The following is a 13,569-nucleotide window of genomic DNA, read 5'->3' on the forward strand; positions in this document are numbered from 1 at the left end:
AACAAATCCAAAAAGATTTCTTCACTCTAATTAGTCCAAAATTATCTTCGAGTCCTCAATTTAAACGAAAAAGGATTAAAAATCGTATAATTTACCTTACATGAAAAATTAGAAATCAGTAATCACTCATGTTTAATATGATAGTGGGGCAAAGGCAAGTAACTCAGAAAGAAATCCAACAGAATCAAGCAAATTATAGTAAAAAAAAAAGAAAGCCCAATAGGCCCATATAATTGGGAGAGGCGATCATCGGAGACACCGACAAGTGGCGAGGGAGAAGCGATTTCCGGAGAAGATCGGAAGCTATGTCCGGTTACTGTGATCTCAATATTAGATATATTATTCCGGTTAATCGAAAACAAAGAAGTCACGTTCGGGGGTTTTGGAGGAGGAGTTAACCAAATCTGAATTCTGGATAACCGGAATTAATATATCTAATACGCAATGATCAATCCCGATTGTTACACTATCTCGCGTCTTGAGGTCAAAATGCAGAGTTCAGAGTCGAACAGATGTCTCTGCTTCAAATCCAAGTATGACTCTCTTTAAGAAATGCAGGTACCTTCACCCTTCAGACTTCTAGATTAATTTGATTAGCGTTATATAGAATAGATGTCTCTGTTTCATCTTGGTTAACAGAACAGCTGCCATACATAAACTTTATAACTCCAAACAATAACCCTAATTTATACATTGCAATCTTCCTTGTGATATTATGCTTGTATAAGACATGTTTAAAATATATTATCCAGGAATTTTCCACATTTCTTGTTGATTTTTTTGAAGTTGTTGAGATCATAGGAATCTTCCATAGGTTTTTAGGGCATTCCGGTATTTAAGACGCTTCCGATTCGATTCGATTCGATTCTATTCTGTGCAATACCAGAAAATTCAGTTTGATCCGGTTAATTTTTAGCTGTTTTCCGAAGTTTTTGGGTATCTGTTTTGGTTATTTTTGAGTATGTTTGGACTTTATATAACTCCAATGTTTTTTTAGTTTGTATTTTAATTATTTTCTGATATTTTATATATTTTTTTCAGGTTATTTTCAAAAAATTAGTTTGGAACTACAAAAATAGTAAAATACTATTAGCTGAATTCTGAAAGCTGAAACCTACAAATTAAAATTCGTTAGTGTCTGTTGACTCGAAGGCCACATAGATTTATCCCAAGTTCCTAAAAAATAATTAAGGCAACAAAAAAACAAATAATTAAGTGAAACAAACAAATTTGAAGCTTTTAACAAATGTAAATGGTGAGATGGACCTTATATTCACGTACTTAACACGTAGAGTATTTATATATGTATCCCCCAAAAAACACGTCATTACGTGAGTGTTCTGTGGACACCAACATTTTCATTCTCTATCAAAGTTAATCGACAAAAACATTTTCTTGGCATACATCAAATAGCTTGATCCTACTACCATTATATCACTGTTTATCAACGTCTCTCCACTTTGACACTTTCTAGTTGTTGTTGTCCTGCTACGTTGTACTCTCTTCTTAGTTTACCTTGCTAAATGGGTTGAGACGTCCTTGTAAGCTACTAGATCCAATTGGGTACACATCTTTGATCTTTCTCTCTTAACGGTGGGGGGCCATCAACTCTATACATTTGTGTTTTACATTACCCACTAGATTATTCAATGATTAATTCAAGAGTAACTGGTCAATCTTTCATCAAATCATCATCATCATTGTTGCCATTAGGATTAGTATATCAAGTTGGTAAATGCTTGTGCTCCATATAGGCAACGACCGTCAACCATGACTTTATCTACTCTACTGTTTGGTTGTTAAAAAAAAACATATCACTTCTCATAGTCGATGACCACAACTCTCTGTTCTTTTATGAGATCAAACTTTTTAGGGTCAACAAATCATATCTTATTCTTATGTTTTTGAAGTTTTTAGATATATACTAGTATATGTTTTGTGATTGTATTGAAATCAATAATGAGTATATTTAATACAGTGAAATAAATAAAGGTCCCACAATAGTTTCGCATCAAGACAACTCATATGTGTTTTTAAATGTATTGTTTCATAATTTGTTCCTTCCCATTACACTATTGACAAATCCATGTACCAAACCTAAAAAACCTTGTGTCTTTAAAATCCCATTATCAGCTGTTTCTGAGTCGACCAAGTTTTTTTTTTTTATGGTCCTCTCCCTCTTTTCTTGTTTTTATATACTTTTTTCACTCGATTTGTTCAAAGTCTTCTTTCTTCTTCTTCCTTTTTGTTAACATTATTGTCTACATGTTTTGAGAGCGATGTTGTCAATATTTATTAAGAGATTAGTCAAATCTTTGTGTAGACCACATGCTTTTTTTCTCTTAAGATAATTTTTGAGGTACAATCAGAAAAAAACAGAGGAAGAGGTAAGAGGATCTTTGTGGGTTTTGAAGATGAGTTCAAGAACTGGAGCCTTTATGCTTCTGATCTTGCTTTTCTTCCACATTTGTTCTGTATCTGCGCTCACAAATACTTTAGACTGTAAGTTTATGTATATGCAGATATAAATGATGAACATCATAATTTTTCCTAATGGTTTTCATATGGTGCAGCTTCTGCTTTAAGTGGCCTGAAGAGCGAATGGACCAGTTCTCCTGATGGTTGGGAAGGCTCTGATCCTTGTGGAACCAATTGGGTTGGGATTAAATGTCGAAATGACCGCGTCATTTCAATGTAAGAAACTCGATTTCTTCTGGTTTGTTTGCTGCTTCTTCCAATAGTCCTTGCCGACCTTTAAGCGTTGTGTTGGTGCTTGTTGCAGATCACTAGGTAACCTTAACTTGGAAGGAAAGCTTCCTGCCGATATTTCGTTCTTGTCTGAATTGGAGATCTTGTATGTCTTTTCTTCTACTTTCTACTTTTTTTTCCTTTCACATAAAAAAAAAAGGTTATTGTGCTCTCATCTTATGATCCAATCTTTTTTAGGGATTTGTCATACAATACTGGATTGTCCGGACCACTTCCACCAAATATCGGCAACCTTAAGAACTTGAAGAGCTTGTAAGGAAACACAATATCGTGAGATCTCTAGTACAACTTATATACACATCTCCTTGTCTTATCTACTAACTCTCTTTTACTCTCCAGGATTCTTGTGGGATGTAGTTTCAGTGGTGAAATCCCTGAGTCCATTGGTTCTCTAAAAGAACTTATATATCTGTAAGATTTTGTTACTTCCTATTATATATAAACAGTCTCCTTTTTTTCAATTGCGTTCTCTAAACCCATTAACATTAATCTGTGTTTACTCCATACAGCTCCCTGAATTTGAATAAGTTTAGTGGAACGATTCCAGCTTCCATTGGACGGTTATCAAAACTATATTGGTTCGATATAGCTGACAATCAGATCGAGGGAGAGCTTCCAGTTTCTAATGGGACTTCTTCACCTGGACTTGACATGCTTCTTGCAACTAAGCATTTGTACTATATATATTTCCCAAATCTTTCCATTTCGAGTATTATAACCACTCCTTTAATATACTAATTGTTCACTTCCCTCTTGTAGTCATTTTGGGAAAAACAAACTGTCGGGAAAGATCCCAAAAGAACTTTTCAGCTCAAACATGACTTTGATACATGTGTAAGCTTTCATACTAGATACAAAACAGAGAGATTGAGAGTAGTAACTAACAAAGTGACTGCATTGTTTGTTGTTTTATCGATAGACTCTTGGATGGAAACCAATTCACAGGCGAAATCCCTGAGAGCCTTGGCCTCGTTAACACGTTGACCGTGTTGTAAGTAGTAAAAGATTTGTTTTTATTTATTTTTTTTAAGCATTTTAGTTCCTTAATCTCTTGTGTTTTTTCTTTCTTTCAGACGCCTTGATAGGAACAGACTAATTGGAGAGATTCCTTCAAGTCTTAATAATCTTACAAGTCTAAACGAACTGTAAGTGAGCAACTAAAGATTTGTTATGTATTTGTAAGATATAAGTGAAAAGAGGTAAAAGAGTTTGTAGTTGAATGTATTTCAGGTACTTGGCCAACAACAAATTTACTGGTAGTCTTCCAAATTTAACCGCCTTGACCAATCTCTACACATTGTAAGTTTTTTTATATTTCTCTTCCTTTTTTTTGCTGCTCAATCTACCATCACTAGTTACCCTTCTCAAAACCTTCAAACTTTATCAATCTAATCACATGATGTGACTGTAATGTAACAGGGATGTAAGCAATAACACTTTGGATTTCTCACCCATTCCTTCATGGATCTCCTCATTACGCTCCCTGTCAACATTGTATGAGCCTTCCTTTCTCTCTTTACATCTTTTGATCTCCATGTGTCTACTTACTAAGAACAAATGGTCTTATCCTTTGCAGAAGGATGGAAGGGATCCAACTCACAGGTCCAATACCAAGTTTTCTCTTCAGCGCTACTCAGTTGCAGACTGCGTGAGTCACACAATTCTTATAATTGGTAATCAAGTAAAGCTGTGAAAAGTGTAGTGATTGGGATGCCTTACTTTTTTTTTTTACGTGCGCAGTATCCTAAAACGCAATCAGATAAATGAAACATTGGACTTTGGTACCGACTTTAGCAACCAGTTGGAGTTTGTGGATTTACAATACAATGACATATCTGAGTATATACAACCAACTAAGAAAGAACTTCAAGTAATGTATGTATCCTTGTCACAAAACCAAAATGTCTTGTATTTTTTTTTTCAACCTATTGCTTATGTCTGTTGATATATATTCGCAGATTAGCAAATAACCCAGTGTGCCTAGAGGCGGGAAACGGACCGAGTTACTGCTCAGCAATACAACACAATACCTCTTTTTCTACACTCCCAACAAACTGTTCTCCCTGTGAACAAGGCATGGAAGCGAGTACCACGTGCCGCTGTGCACAGCCATTCATGGGAACACTCTACTTCAGGTCTCCTTCCTTTTCAGGGTTGTTCAACTCCACCAACTTCTTAATCCTACAGAAGGCAATCACGGATTTCTTTAAGAAGTATAATTATCCTGTAGACTCCGTGGGTGTCCGGAACATTAGAGAGAATGAAACTGATCATCAGCTTCTTATAGATCTCCTGGTCTTTCCATTAGGCAGAGAGAGTTTTAATCAGACAGGAATGTCACTTGTTGGTTTTGCGTTTAGTAACCAGACTTATAAGCCTCCTCCTATATTTGGCCCTTACATTTTTAAAGCTGCTCTGTACAAGAAGTTCTCTGGTATGCTGAAACTGTTCTTACACAATCAAAGAGTTCTAATATTGGTTCCATATAAGTTCATTTACTCTACCTTTTTTTGCCACAGATGTAGAAGAAGGTTCCAAGTCAGCAAACATGGGCATTATTATTGGAGCAGTAGTTGGTGCTATTGTTCTTCTACTGTTGTTAACTATAGCTGGGGTTTACGCTCTCAGACAGAAAAAGAGAGCAGAGAGAGCAACCGATCAAAATAATCCTTTTGGTACGACAAAATTTACTAAGCTACTTACCAAAGCCTCCTCCCTTTACTGGAACCACCCTGAAAGATTTTTCTTTTGCATGTTGCAGCCAAGTGGGATACGAGTAAGAGCAGTATTGGTGCTCCACAGCTAATGGGAGCAAAAGCCTATACTTTTGAAGAGCTGAAGAAATGTACAGACAACTTTTCAGAGGCAAATGATGTTGGGGGTGGAGGTTATGGCAAGGTTTGTGTCTTAAAAAATGGCCTCAACTGAAAGTAGCAATGGCTTTAGTTGAAAATTCTGATCCCAGAAATGATGGTGAAACAGGTGTACAGAGGTATTCTTCCAAATGGGCAACTCATAGCAATCAAAAGAGCTCAACAAGGATCTTTGCAAGGAGGGTTGGAGTTCAAAACTGAGATTGAGCTTCTTTCAAGGGTCCATCATAAGAATGTTGTCAGACTCTTGGGATTCTGCTTTGATAGAAGTGAACAAATGCTTGTCTACGAGTACATTTCAAATGGGTCTCTTAAAGACAGTCTCTCAGGTAAGTATCAAAACTATATCTTCCTCTGAAGATTTATTGATAGTTCTTGGATGCTGAATATGTTAGTAATGCAGGAAAGAGTGGGATTAGATTGGATTGGACAAGAAGGCTTAAAATAGCACTAGGTTCAGGCAAGGGCTTGGCTTATCTTCATGAGCTTGCTGATCCTCCAATTATACACAGAGACATCAAATCAAATAACATCTTACTTGATGAAGATCTTACTGCAAAGGTTGCTGATTTTGGCCTTTCCAAACTTGTGGGAGACCCTGAGAAAACTCATGTGACAACACAAGTTAAAGGAACCATGGTGAGTACAGAATAAATCATCCTCCTTTCACTTTTATTTTTCTCATCAGATACATTTTTAACTCGTATATGGGATCAGGGATACTTAGATCCGGAATACTACATGACAAATCAACTGACGGAGAAGAGTGATGTATATGGTTTTGGTGTGGTGATGCTCGAGCTATTAACTGGTAGAAGTCCAATAGAGAGAGGCAAATATGTGGTGAGAGAGGTGAAGACGAAGATGAATACATCGAGGAATTTGTATGACCTGCAAGAATTGCTGGACACAACGATCATAGCAAGTAGTGGGAATCTGAAAGGGTTCGAGAAGTATGTTGATCTGGCTCTGAGATGTGTGGAGGAGGAAGGAGTTAATAGGCCATCAATGGGTGAGGTTGTGAAAGAGATTGAGAATATAATGCAGCTTGCGGGATTAAATCCTAACGCAGATTCAGCAACAAGTTCAAGAACGTACGAGGACGCAATCAAAGGATCAGGTGATCCTTATGGCAGTGAATCGTTTCAGTACAGTGGGAATTTCCCAGCTTCAAAGCTTGAGCCCCAATGATTGATTATGCCTTCCTTTTTTTTTTTTTTTTTTTGGAAAGTGACTTCATATTGAAATGCCTTGTGAATGTGAACTAGCATGATTTGATGTGCTGTTATGTGGTCACTGTTTATAAAGCAGAGGAATGGAGCCAAGCTCAGAAGAACCCACCAAATCTTTTGTAATATATATATTTTTTTGTCAAACTATCTTTGGTAATATAAACACCAGTTTTCAAACATAAGAAAAGTAAGTCCTATGTGTATATATATATATATATTAATTCTTGTTGAGAACTTTATAGATTTGTTTCATACAGAACACACAATTTGGTTCCAATATTTATGTAAGGGAAGATGTTAATAAACTACAAAAGAATCAAAAGAGTAGAAGAAACATACGTAGAGGTTCTCTTATGTAAACTAGAACAACCAACGAACTGAATCTTATAGGCTGACTTAGAAAATATTAATAGAACTTTTTCAGTTTTAAATTTATAAAACAACTGGTATGGTATTATTGCTTTTTGTAGTACGTAGAATATAGATTGGTAGTGAGCTTTTTCACCTTAAAGACAACACTTGGTCAGATTAAAATAAAACAAAATAAAGATACAGATTATATAATATAAAAAAAGTACTCATCAAGATTATATCAACAAAAAAAAAAAATCAATAATCAAGATTTTGGGTTAGCAACCTAGCATACACCATCCCATCAAACCGTTAAAAGACCCAGGGTAAATTATGGTTGTAGATCTTGTAGCTAGTGCCCACATAACTATGTTTTGGTTCCTTGGTGATTGTTTCACTTGCTTTGTTCCTCAAGTTCATGATTGGCCTTTGAAGCAAGCGTCCGATCTTTTTTTTTTTTTCTAACCCTCCTTCTCGAGCCATATCTCTACTAGAAAACTGCTGTAGCATTCTCCACCAGTTCCACTAGCGTATCGATATTATTTACTAAGCGTTGGTTGCGGATATGCAACCACAATCTTCTTTGAAATTTGCGTTACATCTCTTCAGTGTCTAGGTTCTTCATAGACAAAATATCCCTATGGAAAAATACTTCCTTGCAATTTGCAAATTTAGTCCCGTTCTAGTATACCTTATAATAATCCATCCCACAAAAATGTGTGCGTTGCCTGACATGTGGTGTACTTGTCGATATATCATTAAACCATCAGCCTCACTGTTGTTGCTATTAGTATATGTTTTTAAATCTCAAGTTGGTAAATGCTTGTGCTGATTTTTTCCCATGACCACGACTTTATTGCATGTTGTTGTTAAAAAAAAAAAACCATATCACTGCATAGTCGCTGACCATTAACTCTACATTTCAGAAATATAATCTCTCTTTTCTTGAGTAGAAACGTTCTTGGGAAAACAAATAATATCTAGCTGACTTTTTCCATTTTTTTTTTCCAATGGACAACCCCTTTGAACCCTTCCACAATAGGAGTATTATGTATTTCAAGTTGAACCATTTGTTTATATTGTCCACTGTCTATTTGTTTGCTTTATTTTTCTTCACTTAAATTGTTCAAAGTCTTCTCCTTATATAGTCTGCAATATGATTTCTAGAGTTCGTTATAACTTGTGCAGACCACATGCTTTCTTCTTGAATTATTTGTGATACAATCATTGTGTGTCTTAAGATGAGTTCAAGAATCGGATTACTTAAGCTCTTGATCTTGCTTGTCGTCCAAGTTTGTTCTGTTTCTGCAATCCCAGACGGTTCTGATTGTAAGTATAATGATGATTGATGATCAGAGTTTATTTTCAGATAAAAGAAATATTCAATTTTTTTTTTTCTGATTTTTTGTCAATATTGGTGCAGCTTCTGCTTTACAAGTCCTGAAGAGTGAATGGACTGCGCTATCCAAGAGTTGGAAAGGCTCTGATCCTTGTGGAAATCATTGGGTTGGAATTACATGTAACAACAATAATCGCGTTGTTTCAATGTACGAACCCTTGTTTAATTATTTTGTTATGATGTAATTTCCTTCTTCAACATAATCCTCTATAAACTTTAACGTTGTGTTGTTTCCTTGTTGCAGAATGTTAAGCAACCTTAACTTGAAAGGAAACCTTCCTGCCGATATCTCGACGTTGTCTGAATTGGAGATCTTGTATGTCTTTTCTTCTTTTATTTTTTTTTTAATTTTTTTACATAGTTAATGGATTTGTTCTCATCTGATGATCCAATATTTGTAGAGATTTGTCTTACAATACTGGATTATCTGGAGCGCTTCCATCAAGTATCGGTAACCTAAAGAACTTGAAGAGCTTGTAAGTAAATTAACACAATATCATTAGACCTCTAGTACAAATTACTTTGATATATCTCCTCATATTTTAACTAAACTCTTTTTACCCTCCAGGATCCTTATGGGATGTGGTTTCAGTGGTCAAATCCCTGAGTCCATTGGATCTTTAGAAAAACTAACAACACTGTAAGATTTTGTTGCTTCCTATATATTGTTATAAACAGTCTCACTAAATCCATTAACTAATAGTATTTATTTGTCTTTTCTCCATATAGCTCCCTAAATTCTAACCACTTTAGTGGAACAATTCCGGCTTCCATTGGACGGTTATCGGAACTCTATTGGTTTGATATAACTGACAATCAGATTGAAGGAAAGATTCCGGTTTCTGATGGGATTTCTTTACCTGGACTTGATATGCTTCATCAAGCTAAGCATTTGTAATCCCAATTCTTTTCATTTCCTTTTATATAATAACACCTTTTTATTTTATTTTTAATATAATAATTAGTCTGAGTATCCTTTTACTTTCACTTGCAGTCATTTTGGAAATAACAAGCTTTCGGATAGTATCCCAGAGAAGCTCTTCAGCTCAAACATGACTTTGATACATGTGTAAGTTCCATAGTATGTATGAAAGATGAGAGAGATTTGCACCAGTTGTGATTATTTTATAAGTGAACTGACTATTGCTTCTTGTTTTGTTGATAGGCTATTTGATGATAACCAGTTCACGGGTAAAATACCGGACAGCCTCAGCCTCGTTAAAACGCTAACGGTGTTGTAAGTAGTAAAACAGAGCCTTTTTTCGAATTGTTTATATTTTTTCCAAACTTGTTGACAAACAGATCTCTCAAGTGCTCTTTTCTCTATTACAGACGACTTAATAGAAATAAACTATCTGAAGAAATTCCTTCAAGTCTTAATAATCTCACAGATCTTCAAGAACTGTAAGTGAGGAACTAAAGATGTTTTGTAGATACTAAAGATGCAAAGAAGAAGTAAAATAGTTTTTTTGTATTTGAATCCAGGTACTTGTCCGACAACAGATTGACAGGTACTCTTCCAAATTTAACCAGCTTAACCAGTCTCTACACATTGTAAGTTTCGATATTTTTCACTCCTCTTTTCTTGCTCAAATTTATCATAGAAAAAACCATAACTATTATTAATCAATCTAATGTCATGATCATGTGATTTTTCTGTAATAACAGAGATGTGAGCAATAATGAAAAGATGACATTATCACTCATTCCATCATGGATCCCTTCATTACGCAATTTGGCAACATTGTATGATCCATTTCTCTCTGTCTTAATAAAATAGACATACATATTTGTATATCGATAAATATTTTCATGTGTATGCTTACTAAAAGCAAATGGTTATCTAATCTGCAGAAGGTTGGAAGGCATCCAACTTGACGGTCCAATACCAACCTCCCTCTTTAGCCCTGCTCAATTGCAGACAGTGTGAGTCATCAAATATTACATGAAAGTACTCAAAGTTGTAAAATCTGGACTGATTGGGGAATGGTTTTTCTTAAATTGCAGTTACTTAAAGCGCAATCATATAAACGCAACATTGGACTTTGGTACCAACTATAGCAAACAGTTGGAGTTTGTGGATCTACGAAACAACGACATAAGTGTTTATAGTCCAGTAGCTAATAACCGCATCCAAGTCCTGTATGTTCATCTTCGTCGTCACATATTCAATTTTTTTTTTTTATATAAACATTTTCAGTCACTTATGTTTGTTGATAAATATATCCACAGGTTGGCAGAGAATGAAGTGTGTGATGATGAGGCGAACCGACATAGTGGCTACTGCAGTGGAGACCAAAAAAATTCCTCATTTTCTACCCTCCCAACAAACTGTCGTCGTGGCTGTGATAAGGGCAGGATAGCAAGTCCCTCTACGTGCCGCTGTGCATATCCATTCACAGGAACATTAACCTTCAGGTCTCCTTCCTTCTCAGGGTATTCCAACAACAGCAACTTCCTATCGCTCCAGCAAAGTTTAGAGGAGTTCTTAAAGGATCCCATTTATATGGGAGCCTCTGTGGCCATCAGTAACATACGAGAGACTCCACTTGATTACCATCTTTTAATAGAACTCTTGGTCTTTCCATTCAAAAATGAGAGGTTTACTGATGATGCAATGTCACGTGTTGGTTTTGAGTTTAGCAACCAGACATATAAGCCTCCTCCCGTATTTGGCCCTTATGTTTTCAACGCCAATCCTTACAGTACTTCATTCTATGGTATGATGAAACTGGTCACACACACTCACACTCAAACAACACATATATTGGTTTAATATGACTCTTTTGCTCTGTCTTGTTTTTTTTTTCTTTCCACATATGTAGACGGAGGTTCAAACTCAGTAAACATGGGCATTATAATCGGAGCTGTTGTTGGTGCTGTTGTTCTTCTATTGTTGTTGACTATAGCTGGGATCTACGCTCTTAGACAGAAGAAGAGAGCTGAGAAAGCAACTGACCAAATTAATCCTTTTGGTGAGAAGAAAATGGTTTACGTGCACTACAAGAAAAGACTCCTCTCTTTTCTCTTTAATGAAAAATTCTGATAGCAGCGATCTCTTTTGTATGATGTAGCCAAGTGGGATACGGGTAAAAACAATACCGATGCTCCACAACTAATGGGAGCAAAGGCCTTTACTTTTGAAGAGCTGAGCAAATGTACTAACAAGTTTTCAGAGGCAAATGATGTTGGGGGTGGAGGTTATGGACAGGTTTGTGTCTTTTCAAAAAGTAACAATGACATTAGTCGAATTTTATGGTCCTAATATGATGATGTTAGAACAGGTGTACAAAGGGGTTCTTCCAAATGGGCAACTCATAGCAATCAAAAGAGCTCAACAAGGATCTATGCAAGGAGGGTTAGAGTTTAAAACTGAGATTGAGCTTCTTTCAAGGGTCCATCACAAAAATGTTGTCAAGCTCTTGGGATTCTGTTTTGATCAAAGCGAACAAATGCTCGTTTACGAGTACATACCAAATGGCTCACTTAGAGACGCTCTATCAGGTAAATATCAAAATCTCAGTCTTGTTTTAGTTAGTTCTTTGGTGCTGACATGCATGAACATCAAAAACATTGTAGGAAAGAATGGGATTAAACTGGATTGGACAAGGAGGCTCAAAATAGCACTTGGCTCAGGGAAGGGTCTAGCTTACCTTCATGAGCTTGCTGATCCTCCAATTATACACAGAGACGTAAAATCAAACAACATATTACTTGATGAACATCTAACCGCAAAAGTTGCCGATTTCGGCCTTTCCAAACTTATTGGAGACCCTGAAAAAGCTCATGTCACAACACAAGTGAAAGGAACAATGGTGAGTAAAGTATCAATCATCAAATATATGAATTCTATATTAACAATTAAAAAAAAACTCAGATAATATTTAAAATTAGGGTTACCTGGATCCTGAGTACTACATGACGAATCAACTGACTGAGAAGAGCGATGTGTATGGGTTTGGTGTAGTGATGCTTGAGTTATTAACCGGTAAAAGTCCAATAGATAGAGGCAGCTACGTTGTGAAAGAGGTGAAGAAGAAGATGGATAAATCGAGGACATTATACGACTTGCAAGAATTGCTGGACACGACGATCATCGCAAACAGTGGGAATATAGAAGGGTTCGAGAAGTACGTAGATGTGGCTCTGAGATGCGTGGAGGCAGAGGGAGTTGATAGGCCATCGATGAGTGAGGTGGTGCAAGAAATAGAGAGCATAGTGCGGCTTGCAGGATTAAACCCTAACGCCGATTCAGCAACGTACGAGGAAGTATCCGGTGATCATGATCCTTATGGAAGGGATTCGTTTGAGTACACTGGTATTTTCCCAGCTACAAAACCCGAACGCATGGTTTGATATTATTGTCTTTTCTTTATTTTCTGCTTTTTGACAATTTCGTAAGTGTCGTTACTCGTTACACTTGTGTACTAACATGATTTGATATGTTTTGTGATCGCTTATAGGTTTGGTAACATCAACCATAAAATCATAAGAACAATTAATATTTTGTCCAATTCAAAGTCAAACAACAAAAGATAACAAGGTCACTCTCTCTCATACTTAAAATTAAAAATCTTTTGTATGAAACTAGATATTCACGGGACTATTTTTTACTTTAAAGCAATTTAAATACTGTTTTATAAATTAAATCAATATATTATGTAGTGTATAAGTAGTATGTTTGTGGTGTATTGTGTATTTGTCTTTTCTGCCTGCGAGAGATGTTGTGGCCACGATGGTTTTGTCCAGACGATGGCAACCACTTTGGAAGATGGTGCCAAACCTCATATATGATGATGATAGCTATGCGAGCTTCCCTCGGTTTGCGGACAGGTCTTTGCTTTTGCATGAGGCACCCGTTATAGAAACTTTGCAATTCAAACTAGGTCAAAATTCTGGTGACGCTAATATCCAAGTATGGACCAGAGCTGCACTGAAGTTAGGA

At 36.2% G+C, this 13,569-nt stretch overlaps 2 protein-coding genes across 5 annotated transcripts; both read left to right on the forward strand.

Moving 5' to 3' along the window:
• The first annotated feature begins 229 nt into the window (after nucleotides 1–229).
• Nucleotides 230–7,061, forward strand: LOC147922870 (leucine-rich repeat receptor protein kinase HPCA1). 2 transcript variants are annotated; one of them, XM_087498611.1, is made up of 19 exons: nucleotides 230–2,502; nucleotides 2,574–2,694; nucleotides 2,783–2,854; nucleotides 2,947–3,021; nucleotides 3,109–3,180; nucleotides 3,279–3,443; nucleotides 3,529–3,603; nucleotides 3,689–3,760; nucleotides 3,843–3,914; nucleotides 4,000–4,068; nucleotides 4,189–4,263; nucleotides 4,346–4,417; nucleotides 4,510–4,644; nucleotides 4,728–5,203; nucleotides 5,289–5,444; nucleotides 5,531–5,667; nucleotides 5,752–5,971; nucleotides 6,046–6,281; nucleotides 6,360–7,061. In XM_087498611.1, the coding sequence occupies exons 1-19, from the start codon at nucleotides 2,415–2,417 to the stop codon at nucleotides 6,831–6,833; spliced, it is 2,862 nt and encodes a 953-aa protein (XP_087354737.1). In that variant the 5' UTR covers nucleotides 230–2,414; the 3' UTR covers nucleotides 6,834–7,061. The 2 variants fall into 2 exon arrangements, with proteins under 2 accessions (XP_087354737.1, XP_087354738.1); XM_087498612.1 differs by having other exon boundaries at nucleotides 2,147–2,387.
• Nucleotides 7,062–8,330: 1,269 nt separating this feature from the next.
• LOC104760965 (putative leucine-rich repeat receptor-like protein kinase At5g49770) lies at nucleotides 8,331–13,138 on the forward strand. 3 transcript variants are annotated; one of them, XM_010483971.2, is made up of 20 exons: nucleotides 8,331–8,554; nucleotides 8,649–8,772; nucleotides 8,869–8,940; nucleotides 9,026–9,100; nucleotides 9,193–9,264; nucleotides 9,354–9,518; nucleotides 9,619–9,693; nucleotides 9,790–9,861; nucleotides 9,957–10,028; nucleotides 10,110–10,178; nucleotides 10,293–10,370; nucleotides 10,479–10,550; nucleotides 10,632–10,766; nucleotides 10,857–11,344; nucleotides 11,450–11,599; nucleotides 11,699–11,835; nucleotides 11,909–12,128; nucleotides 12,204–12,439; nucleotides 12,519–12,942; nucleotides 13,088–13,138. In XM_010483971.2, the coding sequence occupies exons 1-20, from the start codon at nucleotides 8,467–8,469 to the stop codon at nucleotides 13,114–13,116; spliced, it is 2,853 nt and encodes a 950-aa protein (XP_010482273.1). In that variant the 5' UTR covers nucleotides 8,331–8,466; the 3' UTR covers nucleotides 13,117–13,138. The 3 variants fall into 3 exon arrangements, with proteins under 3 accessions (XP_010482273.1, XP_010482272.1, XP_010482274.1); XM_010483970.2 differs by having other exon boundaries at nucleotides 12,519–13,138; XM_010483972.2 differs by having other exon boundaries at nucleotides 12,592–13,138.
• The last annotated feature ends 431 nt before the right edge of the window (nucleotides 13,139–13,569 follow it).

The sequence above is a fragment of the Camelina sativa genome, chromosome 18, assembly GCF_030686135.1.
Source record: "Camelina sativa cultivar CO46 ecotype springtype chromosome 18, ASM3068613v1".
Taxonomy (NCBI): domain Eukaryota; kingdom Viridiplantae; phylum Streptophyta; class Magnoliopsida; order Brassicales; family Brassicaceae; genus Camelina; species Camelina sativa.